The following is a 21767-nucleotide window of genomic DNA, read 5'->3' as shown; positions in this document are numbered from 1 at the left end:
ATTACAGGCTATTAATCCTTTACATGCCTTTATTTATTATTGATCATTGATTATCGTAGCTACAAACACCACATTATGAAGAACACAACAAAGTGATTGCTATAAATGGTGACTTTAAATATTAGTGATTTCACTGTGAATATATCTTATTGTGGATGTGCTGACTCAATTAGTCTAATGCCTATGAGACCTGTGCCAGCTTAGTCATTGTTCTCTAAATGTAAATGTTTGTTTTGAACTAGACTTTTAGAAATGAATAAATTGCAAACGTACGTTCAAGGGACAGTGCAGCATGTAACCGCTGTAACTTCTCACCAGTACAGTTTATTAATTTCATCTAATTTATACAAAGTGGTCCCTTGAGAGCAGTTCACTCTCTTTTGCATGGGCAACGACTCATTAATAAAAGCAAAACTGCTGCAGAATGCAAAGAGCAAACAACCAGATGAACATTCAACAAATGAGTAAAATCTGAGCATGTTGAAAATAAAATATTTGAATACAACAGAAAGGGAAGTGGCCTGGACCCCTCAGATTTAACCACTGCAGGTACAGGACCAATAGGATCTAAGGCTGTGAGTTTTGAGATGTAAGATGCTTATTAGAGAAGGGTCCGATAAATAAAAATAAATAAATAAATAGCATTTAGTGGTTAAACTTGAGCTTTTAATGTTTTAGCTTGATTTTTTTCCCCTTTAGAATATACTGTGGTGATAAGTAGTTCCCACAATATATACTGTAATTTGTATAGTGATTTTAAAACACTATATATTACAGAAGCATATATCATTTAATAACCTATATATATTGTTTTGGTTGTATGCTGAATTCTCATAACAATGTAAAACTTTCAACCACTGCTTTGGCATTACTGTATTATTTATTCTAATAAAAATGTGACTGAATTACATGTCTACATTCACCAATGAGAAAACAGTTAAACCAGTACATGACTATATTGGTTTAAAACACAGATGTAAGTGATTGTGTTCATCTAAGTAGGATTTGTCATACACAGGCATTAAAGCAAAAAGCAGTTTATAGAAAATTTCAGGATTTTGTGAGCAATAAGCCAGAAACGTGCGCTGTTAAAAGTTCACTCGTCACTGCACATGAATAGGCTGATCAAAATAACCGAAGGCATATGCTCATCCTGAGCATCTGTCCCTCAAGATCAAATACTGACAAAGTTATGGTAACTCAACAGAGTATCAATGAAAGATTTGTCACTTGTGTGTTTGCAGTTTCCCACTGGATGTCTCCCACTACAATGCACATCGTGCTTGTTTGTTATCCTTCTGTGCTGTGAGTGAGGAAGGCTCCCACAGACAAAAGGCTGCTCACAGGCTGATGACTAAGGAAGGCAACCTGTGGCGGAGTCGTTATGGCAACAGAAGCTAGCCAAACAGGCTGTGTTGAAATTGGACAAGTGTGAATACACAATCGATACCCCCCTCTCCCATATGATATTTTAGATATAGGGTCTTTGCTGTAAAAATATGCTCATGGTGAAAAAGGTGTTTGTGCAATGAGGTCAACGCAACACTCCTCTACCAATCAATATCAGGATATCCTAATCCCACTGAGATCAATAAAATACCTGTGGCGTAACTGTTTATCCTGTCTGCTAGAATACGTGGGCTTTTTGTCAGAAAGCTGGAAATAGACCACATTTGTCTTTTTTATATAACTGTCTAAATTTTACAGTTTATTACTTCAGGAGTGCTAACTTTCTCAAAGAACTGAGTCAACAACATGGCTCTTGTCAAACATATTTGTTAGCACCAAGAGTAACTGGAAACTGAATATTAAAAAACAGTACCAATCATTTTCTTCGATTAATTTCAACTCTCTCAAAATTATTTGTTCAAGCAGATCTTTTTACGAGCACCAATTTGTGCTGTACTGTGAAGGAGCTATAACCAGAGAGAGAGTGCACTTTGGTGTAGAGCTGACACTGGTGTAACAGAACATCCCGACTGTGGGGCACTTCTTAAGATAAAATGATGCTTAATGAAACCATGTTCTCTCGTTTTCAATAAATATGCAGCAGCTACATCAGAACAGAAGATGCACAACAAATAAAACTACAATCAATGTTTAAACAAATTAGAGTTCGATCCATTTTAAAAGAGGGAGGTCCTTGTACACGTTCAGTAATGTCTCTTCTGTTGAACAGGTACATCTGCCGTACCTGTGTAAATGTATGTGCAAAATAAAAATACTATGGTCGACAATTTGGTAACAGATATCCGTACAAAACATCTTCATTTCCATGATATTTAGGTCTGGCACATTTTAAAGTGTCCACACAAATGTCCTGTCAAAAAAAAAACAAGAAGGTGTTTCTGTCAGGCATCCATCCATAAAGTGCTGTTCTTCTGTCAGATATTTGTTTTGGTCTAACATTATGATGAGGATTGAATTTTAGTAGGATGAAATTTTGAGAACGAGAGGTCCCAGCATTTGGAGTGCTGAGTTTTAGTGTTTGGAAGAGCAGGAGGGGGTTTCCTACATGTTCAGTCAACAATAACGGAGAGCAGTGCCATAACAGCCACGCCACAGGAAATGAGCAGAATCTGCATCAGGGAGTGTCTGTGGAAAACAAAAGTCAGACAGACTCATGAATATAATGAAAACGTGCCATATGCCCATTTTCACAACTCATCGCAAACGTATGCATTTTACACAAGATACAAGTTTTGATCTACCATAAGTGAACCTGTTCTCTTCTAATAAAGATCAGGTTAAAGTTACTAGAAGAGCTATAAATACACGTTTGTACAAGTGGGTACCTCTTTTGTTTCTAATGTGAACACACACTAGGATGTAAATGCACACTTGATCATGCCATTACTTTCACTCTGTTCCAATGATCAACCGCTGGTCATGGTAACACACCAACTAAACCAACAGTCCTTCAACAGCAAAGGCAGTAACGAGGAGCACTAGCTACTGAACATGAATATAAACAACATAGAATTTATATTTTTAAACCGGTTTTAAAAAAACGTGCATGTTCTTTAGATGTCATGGACAAACATGTTTTTTGAGTAAGTGTTAAATGTAAAGTTTACTTGTTTATTTAGTCAGTGGAAATCATCCAACATACCTTAAACTGGACTCCTCAAGTAAGTCTGGCACCACATTCACCAAAGCTATGTAGAGGAAGCCTCCTGAAGTGAAAGGCAGTATCCAAGCAGTAGCATTTTCTAGAAATAGCACAAAACATTTAGAACTCTAAAATGGTCTGTAAAATGTGTTTGATCATATGTATATTGGTCCTATCCTACCTGTGCCTTTTGGTGACTGAGTGCACAGAGCAAAGCAAGCTCCCAAAACCCCGACCATTGCTGTGTACAGCTGCATGCGAGCAGCACTCCATCGGTCAAAACCGGACCGCAGCAGAATGGCGAAGTCTCCCACCTGCAGACAATGACACTTCTCTCAACAGAAGAATGGCTAAACATTCAGTGTGTCTACAAGCATCGTAGCAGTCAAGAGTCTCCCTGCATGCCTTCAGCTATGTAACAATAAACCCTCCAAGTAAACCATGAATTTAACCATGAACTTAGAAAATTAAATCTCACCTCGTGTGGAATTTCATGGAGTAGGATTGCAAAAGTGGTGAGGAACCCAACCTGCAAGAAAAGTCCCATTAACAATACTTCGTGTAATTTGGTACAGAAACGTGCTCTGTCATTTCAAAGGGAAAATTCCAAGCTCAAAAAGGTCATAAGTACTGGATTACATTAACAATTACATGATTATAGTTAGAGTTTCCCTTTTTTATCTCTAGTAACAAATGTTTTAAAAAAGAAGGCAAAGAAAATAAATTTAAAAATTTAGATTAAAAAGTAACATATATTAAGGTGAGGTAACAGCCATAGACCATCATGGCAAATTAGAAATATGTACAAACAAAAAAAATAAAAATGTTAACATCAAATTAGGTAAAACAAATATATGAAATATATATATTATGAAATAATACAATGACCCTTTATCAGGAGGCAAAGAGGAGATATGAAAACTCTTTCAAATTACCATCATCATTAAATTAGATAATAAAAACCCCTAAGCCACATAAAGCTAGCAATGACCAACTCGCTTTAAGAGAAGACTATCCTCAAAGGTAATTTCACATATTTACATTTTCCCAGTCACTAACAAACATAAAGCACCAACAGACATAATAGTTTAATGTATGTTCACAGGCCATAGAAAAATAAAAAAAATGTGAACTCTAATTTATTTGTTATTTTTGATGCAGATCATTTTCAAGAAGCATGTTATTGTGGCAAAAATCACATTGTGATAAATGCATATGAGATCAAACAGAAAACACTGTGAGATGTCTTGTACGTGTATGTTTGAGACATCTAGTTAACTTCCTCTCTGGCACATTGATCCATAGTTCATGCTGCTAGCCTTATGTCTCTCCAGCTGGACACACTCTCGTTCCCACAGCTACAAATATACACTAACCTACCGAAGTCATCCAAATCCACTTTACTGCAGTTTAAAGTGCACCTTTTTTGAACAAGCGTCGGAACACAATACGACAAGAACGGGTATCAAACTGAAAAAGTTTGCTCTGTCCTGTAATGAATGCTCAGTGAGTGGTCCTCTTTAAAGCCAGCAGGTCTACCGCGCTGCCAATGAGCCTGTATACGCTGCCAAACCCTGAACTCACAAGGGAGGTGTTATATGTCCAAATTCCCCAGATACATTTCTGTCCTTCGCTTTCATTTAGTCTTACAGTACAGGGTTTGTAGTTACCCTTATCAACTACTGATATCTGGCACAGCTCAAACTATCTAGGTACCTCACTCAATTTGACTTGGTCAAGTAGTAGAGTAGATTCAATGACTGGTGGCATGAAATAGCTAAACATCAATCAGATACAGTGAACTCAGAAACTGTGAAGGTTTTATTCTACAGTACCAGTTAACAGGTGCTAAACACATCATTTTAGATCTCCTACACTGTATCTTTACCCAAGAGAAAAACAAAGACAAAGCAGCTGATCATGACAAAGCAAATCAACTTCATAATGTAAACACTACATTAAATGAGGCCAGAGGATGCTCAAATTCAGTGATGAAAACAAAAACAAACAGCTTCTGTGTGAAGCACATGTGAATGAAAAAGAAAAGCCCCCCCAAAAAAATAGATTTTTTTTTTTTTTTAGTCTTTTCAGTGTTGAGGTTATCACAGCATCTTACCTTTTTGCTAACCAGGAAACTCCCTGCTACTGCCAGCCCATGAGTGAAGTTGTCAATGCAATTAGCCAGTAGGTTGAGGTATCCACTTGTCTGAAAGACATAAAACATAACGCCACCGTTACTCACATTAACTCCGATTAGGACTGGGTCAGAGGGAATGTCGTAAATGTCCAGAATATAAGATTGTTGACCAATATGTCCTGGGGCCAAACTGGGGACCCCTAAATCATCCCTAAGATGTAAAACATGTATGGATATACCAGGACACTTTTTGGGGGGGATTACCTGTTTTCTTTTCACATATAAAGTGATGGCAGAAATAGTAATGGCAACACAAGGCTTTTGATGTCAGCTGGACTCCATAGAAGTGGGCTCCAAGCCAGGATCTTTCCAAAAGTACAACGCAGAATAATTAATGAGGCAAAAAAGAACCTTAGACTAATAGTTAAAGACGAACGGTTCATTGGAGCTGGTGAACATCTCTATTCATGAGTCAACCATACGCAAAACACTGAACGGGCATGATTCACAGCAGAAGTCCTAACAATATGTCTGAGCTGAAGCAGATCTGTAAGGAAGACTGGTCCAAATTCCTCCTGAACATTGAGCAGGTTTTATTCACAGCTACAAAAACTGCTTGCTTGAGTTTAGTGATGCCAAAGGTGGTTCAACCAGTTATTAAAACACTGATGCCATTACTTTTTCTACCATCACATTTTATATTTAATGGGCATGTTAGGAAAAAAAAGGTCTCATTTTGTATTACAAATGTATTCAGAGCTTGGTACAGTATTTTTAAAAAGCCAATAAAGTATAAGGTGTATTTCTTCAAAGCTCCAGAGACTTCCTCGTTGCTGGTTATGTCAAACTACATGATTGGCTGAAGACATAAAACATGCATCTCTCGCGTATGCATCACAAATTATGAGTTTACCCCCAGTGGTGTCTTTAAAAAATATCTTCTGTCTTTTCTATTAACTAGAAACTTTTAGTTGACAGCATTACCTTGATTTTCTCTGATCTTTCCTGCAAACTCTGTTGCTTGGAGGATTTGCATGACTCAGCATGGTGTCCATTTCGGAGTGACACCACAGCCTTTCCACTGAAAACTGAATTAGACTGTGTCTGCTGAGAAAAAAAGGAAGAACACGGAAGGAAAAAATGATCATGTTCTGTCCAGACACACCCTCTCTTTTTTATAAATTTTACAAGTGTTTTTATAAATAATTTTTATGTTCCCTTTAGCCACCAGTGCCTACCATCGGTAATACCCCATTAACTTGGAAGGGCTTGTCTCCCCTGTGGAAACATATTGCCTACCTTGGCCACTAACACCAGTCTTACTAAAAACAGTAAGTTAATGACAGCCTGAAATCTGCACTGCAATAAACAGGCATTTTATTGTTGCTCTCACTGTGTGTCACACAGTTCACTTACTGGCAGCCGAGCAGCTGCTAAAAAAGTCCTCATTATTTTGCCAAAATCCTACATATGCAGCAGTAACCAGTCATTTGCACTTTTGCTGTGTTTTTCAGACATAAGGGATGACTCTTCAATTACTATTCAACTATTCACTATTCAACAAGTTTGTGGTTTTAACACACACATGCACACACACACAAAAGATCCATGACTGCCTGTAGCCCATGTTTTTTGAGAAGAGAACTTCCCTGTTGCCTGCTCACTCAGAAACTACATACATTGTCATTTAAACTATGGTAACAGTCAAATTAAGAAACACAGAAATAGCCTAGCGCCTGTTCTGGTCTCTGGTCATGAGAAGAAACTATGCTGATGCATTAGAAATTAATACTTTGTGATGAATATTCAGGGTTACAGATGTTTTTCTGTGATTGAAGTGTTATTTCAAAACAACTTTTTTGCTTAATGAAGAATATAACATGCTTTGTACTGTAAGGTACATTAAGTATTGCAGCTCTCCACACACTTAGTTCACCCACCAAAAACACTGACCCAATTCAAATAAAACGTTTTTGATACAGCCCTTACATCTTTTGGTAAGACAAAACACCATCTTTTAAAGTCAACATACTAATAAACTCACTCTCTGTCTCTCATGTACACTGTCACACACTGTCCCCGTTTATTGTTGTCTCTGTCTATAAGCTGAGTGCTCTCCTGTGGACACCGAAATGGCTACAGCAGCTGCTTCACCCCGGCACTATAAATAGACAGCAGTGGAGGAGCTGAGCCGTGGATTTCAATCTCCTCCCTCATTGGAATTACAAAGACAGAAGAGAGAATGAGACCATCTTTATAAACATGCAACCAGACAACCATTGTCTGCAAAGATGCAATGCATTCAATTATGTTCAAACATTAAGGGGTGTATTTGATGTTACACCAGCTATAATTTCTAAAAAGTAAACTTATTTCATTATTAGTTGAGTAATTAAATAATAGAGTAGCCACAGGTTAGCACTGTTGCCTCACAGCAAGAAGGTCGTGGGTTCGCAACCCGACCTTTCTATGTGGAGTTTGCATGTTTTCCCTGTGCTTGTGTGGGCTTTCTCCAGGTACTCCAGTTTCCTCCCACAGTCTAAAAACATGCATGTTAGGTTGACTGGTGACTCCAAATTGCCCATAGGAATGAGTGTGAGTGTGTGAGGTTGTTTGTCTCTGTGTGGCCCTGTGATGGACTGGTGACCTGTCCAGGGTGTACCCCTGCCTTTCACCCAAAGAGAGCTGGGATAGGCTCCAGCAGATCACTGTGACCCTAGTTAGGAATAAGCAGGTCTAGATAATGGATGGATGGATGGATGGATGGATGGATGGATGGAGTAGCCACATAATCCCATACCATTTAAGTTGTTCATTGATAAACATCCACTTCATATATATTTTCAGAAAGAGCCTACCGGTATCTTTAAAGCTCACTGATTTTAATTTTAGGGGCTTTGTTTACTGTCCAAAATCTAAGCATGCAAATAACACATTGTGGTTTCACTCAAGGATGTGTTCCCAACTATTTCATTATGAAATCACAAGGGTAGTATTCAGCAAAAAAAAAAAAATTGTTGAACTATTCTTTTAAACCCTTCCCTGTTTGAGGAAATCACAGACATGCTGGCTGTACAGTCTGTCATCGCATGCTACAGTCAGCAAAACAGTGGTACCTCTGACAGAAACATGGAGACTGAGCATGAAAAGGTCTGTACCAACCACACCACTGAAAATAAAAATATGTGGATTCTTGTATTGACATGTCTGTGTGCAGTGGACAGCAGAGAGCACAGTGGGTTCTTCTAAAAACATGCTGTACCTGAAATACTTACAGCAGAGTTAAAATTCAGGTCTGATTTTGAAGTGGGATTCTCATGGCAGTCTTCATCTGGGAACATCTTCTCCAGTACAAGGAAGGCCAACAGGCCAGCGATTACCCATAAGCCCTGGATCATGTAGTGTCTTTTTTTACCTGCTGAAGAGAAGCAGAAAGGCCGTGTGAGCAAATACAGGGAGTGACAACTGAGCTATCGCATTATACCAACACCAAGCACTATATGTCAGTATTTATGTGTCAAACAACAACAACACTGTTTCTAATAAACAGAAGCAAAGGACATTGTATATATTTTTTTCACCTGCTTTAGATTACAGATGACGTATAAATAGGAAAACTGCAATGCCTTTGCAAAAAATGTGAAATTTTGGAATTGAATGCATAATAACAGATTAATATATCAAAACAAATACTGTCCTTTTGTAAGGTTTATGAAATTCACACTTCATCAGCTGTTGGATTTGGTTAAACTGTTGGATTGAACTGTTGTTAGTAGAATATTCTGTCTAAATGAGAAATAATCAGTAATAAAGACTTTAAATACAAAGGCAGTGACTGCATTAGTGGAAAGGAGACCCACCTGAATAACCATAGAGAGCCCATGCCTCAGGAAGGAGGTGAAGGAACACATCACCTAGGAGGCCACCAATAGCAAAGCTTAAAAGCTGCTTCAGCTTCTGACATCCCGCTAAGAAAATACAAAAATAGTCAAACCATGTAGCAGTTACTGTGTTGGACGAATAATGAAGAACAGTAATTTTACATGAGCTTTCGTTTTGGACTGAGACTACCACAAATAACACTTTACAGTCCTTTTTCTACTGATTTACTTATAATTTGTTAAAAAAAATAAGACAAAATATACAAATGCACAAAAGTGTCTGTGGCTCAGGCTACTAATGTACAGTATGCTGTGGTCACCTTTGTCCATCAGATTCTTTTTATTCTTGAGTAGCTCCCTCCCTAATGATTAACCTTCAGTCAGCCACTCCAGCTGAAAACTACAGGCCTAAAATACATCTGGAATGCCACGTTCCTGTGGGTGGGGCCACTTAAGAGGCCACAAGCATGACCTTGAGTAAATTAGGCATGCTTACTGAAGCTCAGTAGGTAACTTAGAAGATTAATGTACAATGTGAGAGGTATTTAAAGGTTACAGTAAATACACTGCAAGTACCGCCACTCTGTCCACCACTTTGGTCCACACTTGAATGCAGCCATTGGAGGGATTTAAATGAAATCTTGCACCCAAATTTCTCTAAAAAGATATTAGCTGTACTAACTTTGTTACCACCTGCAGGTCAAAGTTTTCACATATACAGTGACATCTCAGCATGAGTGGGTGAAACAAAATCATGCTTCCCTTAACTTCCTCTAGTCTAACACTTTGACTAATGAGCAAATTCCTTCAAAGCTAATGACATTCCCATCAGTCTTAGCTGTACTATCCATTTTCTGATAATTAGCGAATGCTAGTAAGTCAACGTGCTTTAAAAAGCCACATATTGTAAACAACATGTGTTTAATATAAGTATGATAGCATTGTCAGCATCCCAGTATGCTAATGCATTTAGCTCTGGGCGTACCAGACAACAGAATGGTCAAATTCAATATGTGCTGTAACATCTTAAGTCCCTCTATGCAACATTTATAAGCAGTACATTCTAATACAGATACTTTAAACTCTGCTCTTTAAATATTTAGAAATTACCACTGGTTTACAATAGAAATTCTAAAACTATTTTGAATAATCACATTAACATTTAAAGGTCATTCTTTATTAAAAAGATTTGCTTATCATGGATAACTGATAATACAGAATTCTTCATATTACACAACTTTCTATGCTGTGTTATTATTGATAGAAATATCATGATGGTATAATAATCTAGGTTACATACTGCCATCTCTTACCTTCTGTTTTGAGGGCTGCTCCAGCTTCAATGGGAATCACAAGTAGGGGGAAAATCCCACTGAGGCCTACAGCAACACAGCCCACCAGGGATAAGAGCCAAACATGAACATGTTCGCTGGCTAAGAAGTCTGCTACTGCCTGGAGGCCTGAGAGGTCATCTTTCAGACTGGGGCCTGGTCCTGCAGATGTGGCTGTCGTATGAGCCATAGCCGTTTGTGTCATCTTCTGGCTGCTTAATGCCCCCCTGGAGGTCAGCATCAGCAGGGCAACGGGGATAAACAGGGCAGCTACAGCCCAGCTGGGCTTCCTACAGCTTCCACCTTTCATCCGTCCCACGGTCCAAAAAGCACTTCCAACCAGTAATGCTGCAAAAGAAACACCCTTTCAGATAAACAGGCCTCTCCTGCATCTTTTCAACTATGGATGATAGTGTTAAATCAGCATTAAAATAAGGCTACTATGAATTATTAACTGGTGCTGTTGTTTGTACCAGGCCATGGTGGAAATAAAATAACTAAAATGTCCAACACAGCAATATATAAGAAAAAAAAATACTCTAATACCGTACGTAAATAAAAATACAGAATAACTATCAACCAAAGTTTACTCAAACATAAAAATAAAAGTACTTTCCCCCTGTGACTACTTCTTAACTGACCACAGTAACAGATGTATTATCACATATGACGTGATTAGATTAATATTGGTGTGTGTGTGTGTGTGTGTGTGTGTGTGTGTGTGTGTGTGTGTGTGTATATATATATATATATATATGTGTGTGTGTGTGTATATATATATATATGTGTGTGTGTGTGTGTGTGTGCGTAAGCAGCTGTGGCTCAAATCACAGTTGATGAATGTTTGGCCTGACAACGTTAAAAGCTTTTGAGCTGGTTATTCATCCCGTCGTTTGCACGAACAGCTTCTAAAAGCATATTTACAGGCATGAAAAGCATCTAAGTTAATCATGTCGCTGATTTGTTGTCGACCGATAGAGTAACGTTACAAGTTAACTCACGACAGCAAAGTTACACAAACGTGTTATTGTATATATATTTACATTCAACGTTTTTACGCTGACCTGACAGTAGAAGTGAGCATGTTGACATTAAACTGTAAAAACCGTGAAAAGTGTTAGCCAACTCTAAAAGTTAGCCAGCTAATGTTAGCCTGGCTGCTAACCAGGTTAGCAATCACTGCATCGCTCACACGGCAGGTAATTACGGCTAAAACTAGCCACAGTTTCGGTAAGTTAGTGCAAAGGCTACGGGTAGGAAACCCGCCATGACACCGTACCACCGGATCACAGACGCGAACGGGACATTTCAGGCCCACATACCTTGTGGTTTCGGGAGTCTTTGCACCAGTGTGTCCCTGCCATCCAGGCCGGCTCGGTAAAGGCAGGCAGAGTTTCTCCACAGCTGCTCAGGACAGGGATCCGCCAGCTGCAGAGTCCCAGTCGGTCAGCAGTCTCTCCCAAACAGCCACGTATCAGGATCCTGGAGGGAAAAAAAAAAACATAAACAGGAGGGGAGAATCTGGACATGGATCCCGCCCCACCAAACATTTCAGGAAGTTAACTTTGTACCCCCCCCCCCCCCCCCCAGGATCCAGAAAGTGCACACAAGAACCAGCCTGCTGGACGCAAAGACTTGTGCTAGTTCAGATTCAAAACTGAGCTAATCAACCTACAAACAAAACATGCATGTTTATACACAGTCTACCTTTAAATACATGCACTGATGCACTGGTGGAAAGTAACTAAATATAGTTTCTTAATACCGTTTTAAGGTATGTGTACTTTGCTTGCATGTTTCCATTATATACTACAGTACTTTATAGTACTCCATCACATTTCAGAGGAAATGAGCTTTTTACTTGGGAGCCAGTGAACTAATCTACCCCTACATACTAGTTGCATCACAGTTTTGGTGATGTTTTCTGCTTTCTGTGGAAATGAGTATTTTGCTTATGTACATTTACATTTACTTAAATTGGCTTTTAAAAGCAGGACTTTTACTTCTAATTGAGTAACTATACAGTTAATGTTATGAACTTATGAACTATAAACCATCTTTGAAACAAAAGCCATTCTAAATGAGAGAATAAGTAGTAATAAGTATTCAATCCATTTTTAAATACGTGGCCTGTCCTGGTCTGCAACAAGCAATTTAAAAGCCATTTTGTGAGGGTTGCCCCATAGGTGAATAGCACATAGCACCCTTGTCCCCACCTCACCTCTAGTAGAGGACACAGGGTTCAACTGTACAATAAGATCTCTTAATCAACTGCCTGACCACCAGGTGGTGCATGTGACAGGAGTTTACTGCATAAAATATTTTATTTAATTTTGCCCTGACAACAACCCCCCCCCCCCTGAGAAAAATGGGACAATTACATTCTGCCTTCTGCGTGAGCATTATCTGCATTTTGAACATGTTTAACAATTAGCCGAGCACACAGATAACTCAGCAGTCCCTTCTGAGTGTAAGTCCACCTGCTCGTCTGCCTGTATTTTCCCTATTTTAATTTTGGATCAACTATGACAAAGTAAGCCTGAGTTGTTTAATGGGAGACTAAAGGAGCAGAACAAGGAATATTTGTACATTTTCAGATGTACTTGCTGCTTAATAATGCTCTGTGGTGCAAGGTAATTAAGTACATTTCCTCAAGTACTGTACTTAAGTAGTTTTGGGTGCCTCACATCACTACACTTCGGAGACAAATATCATACCACATTTATTTTATAACTTCAGTTACTTTTGTGAATAAAACGATATACAGTATAATCATAAAACTTCATTGATGTGTGGTTGGAAAATTACAAGCAGCGATATATAAAGTAATCAAAAAATTAAATTGATAAACAACGCATCAGTAAATATGATTCTCTTATCTGCTACTAAGTACTTTTACTTTTGGTACTTTAAGTACATTTAGCATCAATACTACCGAAGTAAAATTTTCAATGCAGACTTGTGAGTCTTGAGACTTGAGAGTATGAATAACATAAACTTGCTTCAATGTACAAACACATGATGAAGAATAGTCTTTAACTCTGGTCAGCATCATGTTGATACAGTTTAACTGACCACATCCTGCAGGGACATCGTTTTTCACATTTAAAAAGTCTAACTAAGCTTTAAGTTCTCAAACTTTTAAAAATAGACGAGTTAACTCTGAGAGACGGACTTAGCAGAGTGAGATGTGAAGATAACAAAAAACATGATTAATATCCGCACTTAGTCATCCTTGTCTGACTTGAGCAATACATAAAGAAAGAGGAACTTAGTTGTTTGGTGGGATAGGGGCCCAAAGTCTTATATGGGTGTACATAGTTAAAAGTACATGTTTGTGTTTGTATGCAGCTCAGGAAATTAGAATTTTCTAAAAAGTTAGCATGTGAGTGTTATTAAACAGCTGAAGACAGCAGCGTAGTCCTACACAACATTGTAGTCTAATGTGTCGTGAAAAAACCTTTCCACTGTGAATGGTTTTGTGTTTGTGTGTATTTGTGTGTGCATGTGTATGTCTATGTGCCTTGTGATTCACCCTTGTCTAAGAATACCCACAACCCAGTCTGAGAGTTGAGTCTTGTAGAGTCCAGAGAAAATGAGGAATCAGGAATAAGAAGTGAGAGGGCTGGATGTCCCCTCGCATGCATGTTAAGCGACCGTTCCATGTCATTGTGAAACACATGATGGCCACTGAAACCTCTGGTGACACTCAGCCAGGAAACACAGGCCTCCTCTGTGGACTGTCCACCCACAGAACTGAAATATTCTATGAAGTATTTGCTCGTTTTTTTTTTTTTTTTTCAGATTTCATAAGAATCTTATGTGAAAATTAATGCAGTTTGTGGCAGCACTTTTTTTTGGCTAATGCAGCCCTACAGATACTTGCTGACACTTCAGCCTTGATCTTTCTCATGGTGGGCAGTGCGAAATTGCACTGCATGTCAAAGTGACAGTTTCTTCAACCTGCTGTTCATTTGTGGCTCACGCTGTAATAAACCCTGCAAGGGTGTCAGTAAATAATCTTGCACATGTGTGTTTGTGCTTTTAAAAATGACATTACATTTGCATGTAGTTCTTTTTTTTTTATTTCATTGTATGCTGATCAAGATGCATGTGCTCATCACATATAGATCAACTTTTACATAACTCACTTTGGTTCTTGAATTTCAGTTTCTAATTCAAATTTAATCACAATGTTTTAAAATCACTTGAATTCACACAAACATCATCTCTGCAACCACATGTAATTATCATGTTTGATTTTATAATAGTGGTATAGTATCGTGTCTTTGCAATTTATTATGTGTGAAGAGACACTTTTGTATGTTCAGAAATATTCATTTTCATCTGGTCTGGAAGCTCTTCGCTGGCTACAAAAACACTGCTGCTCGGCTGCTCTGTTTTTCAAATGGCTGCATCTCCTTCATTCAGTGAGAACTAATTAAAATTACTGAACGGATCTGAATGCTTGTTGTATGTTGCATGGTTTCCACCGCTGCTCTGACAGTCTTGGTCATAGATGTATCCAAAAAAAAAAAAAAAAAAAAAAATCAGTCAGTCACACCCAAGTGTAGTTCTGCAACTACATATTGAACTATGTTTTCATGTTGTACCAATTCTACTGAAACTAGTGAAACAAAGAGGTAACATTTACTGTTTTCTTGGTGATAAACAAGTGTATGTTGCCACTGAAGTCTAACTGGCAAAACATCCATTACCATCTTTAATATGTTTACCTCTATTTTAAACTATGAATATATTTTAAGCACACAGCATAGCTGGAAACACGTAATGTTGTCATAAGGTGGTCATGTCTACTGCGTCATTGTATTTTGGAGATTATCATACAGTAAATTTGAAAATAAAAACAAGTTCTGCACTTAAGTGTAATGAAGGCCACAGGCATTTGATCCAAGATATCAAGATGTGACTGATGAACTAAGCTCATTAGCATCAGGAGTTCATACTGGATTCACACGCGTAAAGCCTCGTTTTTTAGGAAGAGTTTGTCACCTTCTTATTTTAATAAGGAAGAAGAAGAAGGAGAAAAAGAAGAAGGAGAAGAAGAAGAAGCCTTATGGTACCAACCTAAATTGGTAGAATTAAGGAAGTTTTTAGTTCCCCTGTTAATTCAGAGATATATAGAAAGCCTGCATTTTTCAACCACCTTCGACAATTTGCTTCCAGTAGTTCAACAACTCCTTTGTGGACACCTTTACAGCTCATCACTGCATGTTCTACAGAGGGCGACGGTAAGACCCAGGCAGATTTTTTTCTCTGAGACTGTGGGCGTTTCCTTATGCTGATCTGAGAAAGAGTTTTAGTATTACTTTGTTTGTCGTATCTATGCACTGTTGACAAAGCTGTTCAAAAGTATCTAAATTGTAGTATTTCTTTATAAATAATTATTTCCAGTATGGTATTTTTTATTTGTTTAGGTGTTTTACCTTTTTGAGAGGTCATCCAAAATTTAGTTAATTACCAATACCCAGCTTCTTTACTCAAATATAGATAGAGAGATTGATCTAATTTTATATCTTCATTGTTTGACATGACAGATGTCAATTTTAATGTTTTACATTTTTAAAGTAAATAGTTCTTGTATTTAAAATTCACCATTTGTTTCAATAATTATGAGTCTTTACTAATGAATCCATTATTTTTTATAAAAACCTACTGAATATAGATTTTCCATTTTACTAATATAGATTTTTTTTCTGCACAGTTAGCCTAAAGACTTGTCATTAAGTTAGTTTACATATATCCAGTATAAAGAATAGTGCAGCCTGTCTGTTTTAGCTTTCTTTTTTCTTTTGCCACTTTTTTTTTCTTTAGGCTGAATTACTCAACTAGTTCAGAAGAAATGGTGAGCGAAGATGATTACAAAATTTGAATACTGCCACAGGAGTTACAGAGTGTGGACATCAACCTGCAGTCATTCTGGCCAAACTGATGTTCTGCAGAGGAGGAGTGCAACACTTCCTGTTGCGACGTACCCTGTATCCTGTTTTCCACAGTCAGTGGTCATGCGTGTCATTCCCCTCTGCAAGGCTGTGTGGGCACAATCTTGTGATCCTGCACTGTGAATCTGAGACTGAATGTAAGAAGCCACATGTCTGAGAAAACTGAATGTCAGCAAAAAATATTTATAATAGCGCAGTAAATGTACCGAGTTTTATTGAGAAATCAATTACTTTCTACATTACTAAAAGCTGATGGGGTATACTACAGTAGATAACAGATATATTTCATTTTATAATCCTGTGTCTTGAAGTGTTAAGGATACTGTATCAGTAGCAGTAATAGCACCATTTTACAGTCAGTTAACAGTGCTTCTAAATATTATTAGCCTCTAAAAATAAGTGCGCTTGCAAGGGCAGCGATGAGAACATTGACACCTCCACACAGCAGGCCCAAATACTCGAGGGGCCCCGAGTTGCCAGTGGAGACTGTGTGCATGCTAGTGTGAGCAATAACCATCAGAGATATGTATCTCATGACTGTATTCAGACACTGTATTCAAAACTGTGAAGTGTTCAGTTACACCCCATAGTGTGACAGTGTGTAACTTCACAGTGTTTCACTTACACTTAAAAGCAAATATATCAGTGCTGGCAACTTTAATGTATACAGTATATCTCACAGCATATCTCACTGAAACATTTATTTTTTAGAGTAGCAAAGAGTAGCCCATTCAGTTACGGAGTAGGCTAGTTGGCACCACAACATGAATGCCTATTTAACACAAGGCAATACAGCGCGAGAGTCCTTTGATAGTATTTAGCATTTAGTTTAGATAGTAGTTCAACATTTCGGGAAATAAACTGATTCCCTTCCTTCCATGTTAGAGAAAAGACCTCTGTCTCTCATGCTGGCAAAAACAGACAGCCAGTACTGTAAGTGGTTATCCTACCTTCGCTAACTCATTTGGTTGGTTGTAAAACCACACTTTTATCTCTACACCACTTTGTGTAGAGATAAAAAAAAAAAAAAAAAAAACTAGATGTAATGCATGATTCCCCAAGACTATTGGTGCCAAACTTTAGCTTTAAAATCTAACAGGTCTGTGTTGTGCAGCCAATGAATAATGAGAAATTCCTACTGCAGTATGACAAGGTAAAGGGTCTTTTTAATTGACATCACTGAGCTTGTTTGCTGATGTTATTATTGTTCCTTGTTTCTTATATAACATTATGCTGGAATTGATAATTGATACATGTTGTGCATCATGGCAGTGCATTAGTTAGCACTGTTGCTTCACAGCAACATGTTCTCCCTGTGCCCAGGTTTTCACCATGTGTCTCGTTTTCTTCCCACGGTCAAAAGACGTGCAGGTTAAGTGACACATTCCCTGGAGGAATTATTGATTGCCTGTCCATATATATCAACCCTCTAACAGTCTGATGTCCAGTGGCGGACAGCCCATTGGTAGCACTGGGGGGCAGCTGTGGCTCAATAATAGAGCAGGTCGGCCAAAGGGTGGGTGGTTTGATCCGTGGCTTCTCTAATCCATATGTCAAAGCAATCTCGGGCTAGAAGCTGAACGCCAAGTTGCCCCTGGTGGCAGTGAAGGAGTGTGTGAATGATTCTGTGCACAAATAGTGTAAATACTGTGAATAGGCAAATAGTGTAAACGTGCTGTGAGTTCACTTGACTGTAAAAAACTTTGTTTCCATAAATCTGTGCAACCATTCAGTTGAGCAATGTGAGATTTGCACTAATTGTTTAAGTCTGAGTCTTTGTCATCATTTTTATATCCCACTAAGCTCAATATATTTGGGTTTGTTGGTTATTTCTCAGGGCAGCATGGTGGGTGAGTGGTTAGCATTGTTGCTTCACAGCAAGAAGGTCGTGGGTTTGCAAGCCGGACTTTCTGTGCGGAGTTTGCATGTTCTCCCCATGCTTGTGTGGGTTTAATCCCACAGTCCAAAAACATGTATGTCAGGTTGATTGGTGACTCTAAATTGCCCATAGGAGTGAGTGTGAGTGTGTGTGGTTGTTTGTCTTTGTGTGTCTATATGTGGCCCTGTGATGGACTGGTACCCCTGCCTTCCACCCGAAAGAGAACCGGGATAGGCTCCAGCGGATCCCTGTGACCCTGGTTAAGGAATAAGCGGGTATAGAAAATGGATGGATGGGTTATTTCTCAGTGATCTTACAATGTACATGGATTGAGGGCATAGTGGTTTATCAAAATGCGCTGCCCCTGGTTAATGTTCAAAATGCTCCCTATACTCTGACAGGGACTCAAGTAGAACAGTGAGGTTACAGGGAGTAGAGGTGAAGAAGGTGGAGGATTTTAAGTACCTAGGGTCAACAGTCCAGAGCAACGGAGAGTGTGGAAAAGAAGTGAAGAGACGTGTGCAAGCAGGTTGGAACGGGTGGAGGAAAGTGTCAGGTGTGATGTGTGACAAAAGAGTGTCAGCAAGAATGAGAGGAAAGGTGGACAAGACAGTGGTGAGACCAGCAATGTTGTCTGGTTTAGAGACAGTGGCACTGAGAAAATGACAGGAGGCAGAGCTGGAGGTAGCAGAGCTGAAGATGTTGAGGTTCTGTCTGGGAGTGACGAGGATGGATAGGATCAGGAATGAGGACATCAGAGGGACAGCTCATGTTAGATGTTTTGGAGAAAAAGCCAGGGAAGCCAGATTGAGATGGTTTGGACATGTTCAGAGGAGGGACAGTGAATACATTGGTAAAAGGATGCTGAGGTTACAGCTGCCAGGAAGGAGGCCTAGAGGAAGACCAAAGAGGAGGTTCTTGGATGTAGTGAAGGAGGACATGAGGATAGTTGGTGTGGGTGAGGAGGATACAGAGGATAGGGTTAAATGGAGGCGGATGATTCGACCCCTGAAGAGAGCAGCGGAAAGGAAAAGAAGAAGAAGACTGACAGTGTACATTGAGTGGACTCCCGTTGGTAATCAGAGACACAAATTAAGATGCTGTCCATACTTTGAGAGTCATTCTGTTAAAATCCAGCACAAATCCACAGAAAAGATAAAAAACGCAAACACACACAATCATACCCAGAATGGCCAGCAGATACACTGAAAACTTAGTATTCAGCTATTTATTGGTCAGTCCCAAACATTTGTATATTATAATCTAAATAATTTTCCTCTCAGATGAACATAGTAGCCAAAAAACTAAAGCTAATCCACTACCTGTTCAGCAAATAGGGTTAACCTACAAATTTAGCAGTCCATGGATTTGCCTTTACAGTGTGGCCTGGGATGGAGTCAAATTCCTGACTGAAATATTGTTTCAGTCCACCTCTATGGTGTCCTGTATGTATTTCAACTCCAGTCCCAACCTCACACCCAATGATAAGCAGCTTTAGTTAATGGACAGACATGGCAGTGGGATCTCTTTTATTAAAAGGCCAAATTTGATCAAAATGTAGAAAATGTAGTAAATGTAGTAAATTTAGTAAATTAGCAAAATTAAAAATATTCAATGCAGACAAATGGCAATTTCTGGTTACAGATACATGTGTAGGTACCATTACACTGAAATGTGTGTATGATAATAGAAACCTGTAACTATAGCTGAAAATAAATGAAACTTCGGAATAAATGGAGCTAGATGATCAAATGGAAAAACCCAAGTACCAAAAACTTGTATGTAGCTACTTTTATTAGTTATATTCCACCACATCTTACGTAACTGCAAGGCTTTTCTGGTTCTTCTCATCTGTGAATCAGAATAAATAAATGAATCAGCAGATCTCTGGCACAGACTTAGTTGAAACTGGACATTAAGTGTCACAGGTTTTGCAGAGCTATTGTGTTGGACTTTATTGTATTTTATGTAAGTGTTGCTGTTATTTTGTCTAACACAAAGTCATGTTTATATATGGGTGATACAGAGAATCTCTGGCACTATAATTTCACGTGTCTCAACATCTGCTGGTGTACTTTAATTTATTATGTGTACATATACATTTTTATACAGTCCAAGCGATTGTCCTCAAATTCTGCAATTGACAATGATAATGTGTTGTTGACTTTGACAGAGAGCTGTATATGTTTATTACACCATTATAGTTAATGATAATGTTGGTTTTTTTTTTAATACTGTGCTCATCTTTGGATGGAAACAACAGAAGCACCTGCCAGTCACTGCAAGCTAAAACCTTAGTAACAAATATATAGTTAAATAAAAAGGTAAAAAATCAAAATTGAACATTATTATATTGTAAAAGTAGCAGCTATGACTGTGTTGTGGTATTAGATTGCATTCAGTTCATTACATTACATTACATTACCCCTAATAAAATGACCACTGCATGTACATTGGCAACGCCAGTCATAACAATAAACATCATAAACATACACATGACTAGAGGAAAAATTTTTTTTAAAACTGTCTATGGCATGTGATCTGTGAGGGTAAACTTGTGTTTATAGCCTTTTTATGTTGCAATCTGCCTGCGGAGTGTGAAAAGCAATGTGAAGGGTGTGTTCTCGGTTTCTAATCAATATGTTACATGCCTCTAAATATGTGACAGTAAGAAACAAAACAAGACTTTGATGATTTTTGTGTGATAAAGTCAAAAATGTCTTCATCTGTTTATCTTACACAACAATGTCCATTATGTCACAACTATGTCAGCTATTTACACATCTGTTTATTATACACCATGATATTAACACTCTTTAACAATGTCTCTTTATCTTTGTCTTATAAGTGCAAGTACAAAATTCAAAACTTTGTGCATTCTTTTATTCATTTGGAACTATTGTGGTTTCAGGTTCTTGTTACAGGACATTTCAGCAAGCCAGTCTACAAACTGTCGCATAGAGACTTTCCACTAAGAATCATGAATTGAACCAGTAGTCTCACAAAAATAACATTTAAAAAAATGCATTAAAAAAGACAAACAGCTCCTATCAAAGCCTGGATTGTCCTGACCATATGGTATATAAATGGATTCATTTAAAGCCAGCCTTCAAGGAACTGAATCTGAAAGGCAAGTTTCCAGTTCCTCATTTAATAATATGTCAGTGTTGGTGTAATGGACTCCATCTCCCAGGCCATGGGGAGAAACAAACAGACAAAGACTAGTACAGTTTTGTTTTTAAAAACCTGACTTTGGTGCATCTGAAAACTCCTCAAAAGGCATTGCAGAGAAAGAGCAGAAACCAGATCTGATAAATTATCTAAAAATGTCAATGTCTAGTTACAAAACAAAGTTGATAGAGGAACTAATACAAAGCTGAAAAAAGCTGGAATTAAATTCAGTTTTCATTTACATATCAGCAGGTGCTGCAGTGATTATAATCAGTGTTTTAAGTGTTTTATTT

The 21767-nt window shown here is 38.2% G+C and overlaps 1 protein-coding gene and 1 long non-coding RNA gene across 4 annotated transcripts; one reads left to right on the top strand and one right to left on the bottom strand.

Annotated features, from left to right (window-relative positions):
* Positions 1-15: 15 nt before the first annotated feature.
* On the bottom strand, positions 16-11973 carry slc39a13 (solute carrier family 39 member 13). 3 transcript variants are annotated; one of them, XM_026320345.1, is made up of 10 exons: positions 11784-11973; positions 10444-10809; positions 9110-9217; positions 8525-8667; positions 6234-6356; positions 5229-5318; positions 3591-3641; positions 3294-3426; positions 3113-3212; positions 16-2595 (listed from the first exon to the last, which is right to left on the bottom strand). In XM_026320345.1, exons 2-10 carry the CDS (start codon positions 10769-10771, stop codon positions 2520-2522), a joined length of 1152 nt encoding a protein of 383 aa, XP_026176130.1. In that variant the 5' UTR covers positions 10772-10809; positions 11784-11973; the 3' UTR covers positions 16-2519. The 3 variants fall into 3 exon arrangements, with proteins under 3 accessions (XP_026176130.1, XP_026176132.1, XP_026176131.1); XM_026320347.1 differs by having other exon boundaries at positions 6234-6353; XM_026320346.1 differs by having other exon boundaries at positions 8525-8664.
* Positions 11974-15552: 3579 nt separating this feature from the next.
* On the top strand, positions 15553-18110 carry LOC113137781 (uncharacterized). The gene is made up of 2 exons (XR_003296409.1): positions 15553-15713; positions 16297-18110. It is a non-coding gene; the product is annotated as an uncharacterized LOC113137781 (long non-coding RNA).
* The last annotated feature ends 3657 nt before the right edge of the window (positions 18111-21767 follow it).

Source organism: Mastacembelus armatus, chromosome 3, assembly GCF_900324485.2.
Source record: "Mastacembelus armatus chromosome 3, fMasArm1.2, whole genome shotgun sequence".
In the NCBI taxonomy this organism is placed as follows: Eukaryota; Metazoa; Chordata; class Actinopteri; order Synbranchiformes; family Mastacembelidae; genus Mastacembelus; species Mastacembelus armatus.
The sequence above is the reverse complement of the archived record's forward strand: the minus strand, read 5'-3'. Positions and strand labels throughout refer to the sequence as shown.